Genomic DNA, 3,726 nt, shown 5'->3' on the forward strand with positions numbered 1-3,726 from the left:
CAGACAAAAAAAAACAGGTTTACTTTAGTACTGTTACTAGCAATAGTGCACAAAACTGAGAATGTTGTAGGAAAGATTTTATACCTCCATTAATTTGAATGGAACTCATTTAAGAGGATGAAACCTATGCAAGATTGAAATGTAGAATCCTGTACAGGCAAATTGACCTTTTCTTATGTTTTATGTTGCTATTTTTCTCTTTACAGTGGATATATAATATTTTAGAACACAAAAAAGAGGAAGATCGGATTGTTTTTGAGGATCCAGACCCAGAAACTGGCTTCATCCTCTTACCAGACATGAAGTGGACTGGAGAACAGATTGAAGACCTGTATCTTCAGGCAATTGTTCACAGAAGGGACCTGACATGCATCCGTGACCTTAGAGGCAACCACATTCCTTTGCTTAAGAATATTTTGAAGAAAGGAACAGTAAGCAGGTTTTCTTTTTGTGTAAAAAAAAAAAATTAAAAAATAAGTAGATGAACCTGGGTTATAAATTGACCATCTACCAAAGTAACTTCTCATCCATCATATGTTTGTTTAACTTAATTTAATTTTTTTTCTGCATTAGCTTAACAACTGCCATGTGAAATTTATAGGTTCATGAGAAAAGCTATCCAGAATTTGTTTAGGTGTGGCAAATAATCAGGCCAGTTATAATTATTGTAATTTCACCCAAATTACACTTGTCATTACAAGAAAAATCATAGTACAAACTTATAAAATATCATTATACAGTACTATCCTTTTGAACAGTGGGTGTTTTGTTTCAATATGTGACTTGATTTAGGAGCAGCAGCTTGTTGATTGAAAGTGGTAAAACATGATCTTGACACTTGGCAGATTGGCCATGGATATTGTATGCCTTGGTCATTGACAGCCAGCTTGCTGGAATGGATATCAGTTAGGCTATTATTTATTATCTCATTTGAAAATTTTTCAGGAATTCTTTTAATGCCGTCAGAGAGTAGTTTGTTGACATGTCTTAATTTTAAAACTTTTCACATGCAAGAACTAACTTCTCTGTCAAAGGAGTTATTTTGTATGTGTGTGTGCAGAAAAAAAATTAATTATTGATTCAATACTCATAGTTGGAAATATATACAACAGTTTAAGTTATTTAAGATTAACAATTTTTTGAAATGTAGGAAATGTTGCTATGCATATGTGTCATAACTGTTTCAGTGAAACACCACTTTTTATTCCACAGGAAGCTATAATGGAGAAGTATGGGATCCCAGCACACAAGCTCCGTATATATATCCACTACCTGCCATCATTCTACCATCTCCATGTTCATTTTACTGCCCTCTCATTTGATGCTCCAGGTATACATGTGCACCCAGTTTGATTTCTTCTTTTAGTTTCTGTAGTGATTTGTATTTTTGTATTTGTAGCCTGTAATCATAACAAATCTCTGCAGTACAAATGTTTGAATTTGATTGTTGTTTATATCCAGTAAGTAGGCCTGGGAATACCATACATACTCTTTATTAAGGTGGGATTATCTTTTCTATCAAATGAAGATTTATATAATCCTTAAAGGCTTAATTTTCCTTTTTCTGGATACAGCTTCCATAAAGATCAAATTGATATGAGGTTAGCCTTCTAACTTTCAGTATTCAGGTGTATAAAAACATTTAAAAGCCAGGTATTATGTTATAGTTTATACACACGTATAGAATGAGTGGTTGGATTACTTCTGGCTGCATTCAGTTAGCTTATAGATGTGGTCATAGGTTATATAAAATCCTTGGATTTTACAGGATGAGATTTTTTTTACTGATTCATTTATTCATTCATTTTTTAAATTAATTTATTTGTTTGTTTCTCAAACCATAAGGACATCTCTCATGAGCAAGATCAAGAGCATTAGAGAGGGAGAGAGTGCTTGTACTTTTTCCCTTTTTCTGTCACAGTGTTTAAGATCTCCCTCTAGAGAAAAATGTGTTTCATAAAGCAAGTCATATAAATTCTCATGCAGGACTTTGTAAGTTAGTAGAGGATTACTGTCTTTCATAACCCTCTCACTCCATATGAAGAGTTGAAATCTCACCATGAAAAGCAAAAAGAATATCATTCATTTTCAAAAGATATATTTTGCATTTTGAATGATCCAAATATATAGTTCGAAACTGACCTAATTCTCCATTAGCCTGGGAAAAAGAGCATTTATGCAACATTTTAAGCAACAGACATCTTGCTTCGCCAAGAACACACATGCAAAGAGGATATAATGCGCAGAAGGATGATGAGGGACCCCAAAAGAAGCATGAACTTTGGCCAGAATTATGTACTAGATTCAAATGCAAATTACATTTCCTGTGAAGATTATATTGAAAGTATTCCTTTAGATTATAATTTACAGAATGAAATAGTTTCCTCAGGCATACATGCAAAAGATGTTAATTGCAAGTGTAATGAGTAATTATCATTATATCCTCTTTATCTTGAATGAATAAATTAGGTCTTCCTCACTGCTTAAACTTGCTGTAAATATTGTGTATTTTCTTATAGATATGCCAAAATATCATTTATTCATTTTCTTGCATTGAAGACTAGGATTGTGATGCATATGCAGTATATAATACGAATTACATACTTTTAAAATAGATATTAGTAAAATATTCCTTAAATACATTAATGATTAAACCAAGTGATATATTGCTTGTTATTTCAGGATATAGGAGAATATTATTTTTAGTACTTGTCACAATACTTCTATGGCATATTATCATTCATAGTTATGTTATTCAATTGTTTTTTTGTTACATCAAATTATGTATTAATATATCCATATATAAAGAAACTATTTCAACATCAGAACAGTCTTTCATGCAAAAATAACTTGTGTCAGTACAATTTTTCACTTGTTTTGACAGGCACTTGGATTGGAAAAGCATTTACGCTTTCGTCAGTGATCAGCAACCTAAACCTCAGGCCAGATCACTATCAGTTTGCTGAACTTTCATTCACTTTAAAGGATAATCATCCCCTCCATGCAAAGTTTGAAGAGAAAGGTAAGGTTTTTAGTATGTAGTTAATGAAGTATGAAAACTGATATATGACAAATGAAATTTAGTTACGGAATTAAGCCGCGTCTATCCTTTGTCATATATTGGTTATTTGATGTGTATAATAAATAGTGTCAAATTAAATGTTATTATATTTGATGGTTTTATTTTTATTGAAACATAAATTAAATTTTAGTCTATATCATTCTTTTCATCACAGTATGTCCATTCTTGTTATGTTAAATTGTCACAGTTTGGTTAGAATTTCCTGATTGTTTCTATAAAAAGATATCGCAGTAATTGCAAAACAGGCCCATGTGTGCTTTGCATTTCTACTTCATTTCATGTCCACATGGAATGTTCCTTGGAAATCTGTTTGAAGTGAACACTTATTTTGGAATGGCATTACATTTCTCTCTCTCTCTCTCTCTCTCTCTCTCTCTCTCTCTCTCTCTCTCTCTCTCTCTCTCTCTCTCTCTCTCTCTCTCTCTCTCTCTCTCTCTCTCTCTCTCTCTCTCTCTCTCATTTTATTAACATAACTGTTAAGTCTTGTATGCATTAAGATAATTTTTTAATATCTCAGATTGTATTACTGATCTATTTGCCAAAGTTGTGAAGAATAATCTGCTTAAAAAATGTACTAGGTAGAAAAAAGGTGATATGACAATGTAACCAAATTGTCCTGTGAGCCATCCAACAGGAGATGAATA

The 3,726-nt window shown here is 32.2% G+C and overlaps 1 protein-coding gene across 6 annotated transcripts in view; it reads left to right on the forward strand.

Annotated features, from left to right (window-relative positions):
* Positions 1-3,057, forward strand: part of LOC119575096 (m7GpppX diphosphatase-like) — a 9,518-nt gene extending 6,461 nt beyond the window's left edge. For all 6 annotated transcript variants that reach the window (XM_037922500.1, XM_037922501.1, XM_037922497.1 and 3 more), the window contains exons 5-7: positions 207-431; positions 1,213-1,330; positions 2,885-3,057. In XM_037922500.1, coding sequence (XP_037778428.1) covers positions 207-431; positions 1,213-1,330; positions 2,885-3,042 — 501 coding nt within the window. In that variant the 3' untranslated portion in view covers positions 3,043-3,057. The remainder of the gene's footprint in view (positions 1-206; positions 432-1,212; positions 1,331-2,884) is intronic.
* The last annotated feature ends 669 nt before the right edge of the window (positions 3,058-3,726 follow it).

Source organism: Penaeus monodon, chromosome 7 (genome assembly GCF_015228065.2).
Source record: "Penaeus monodon isolate SGIC_2016 chromosome 7, NSTDA_Pmon_1, whole genome shotgun sequence".
Classification (NCBI taxonomy): domain Eukaryota; kingdom Metazoa; phylum Arthropoda; class Malacostraca; order Decapoda; family Penaeidae; genus Penaeus; species Penaeus monodon.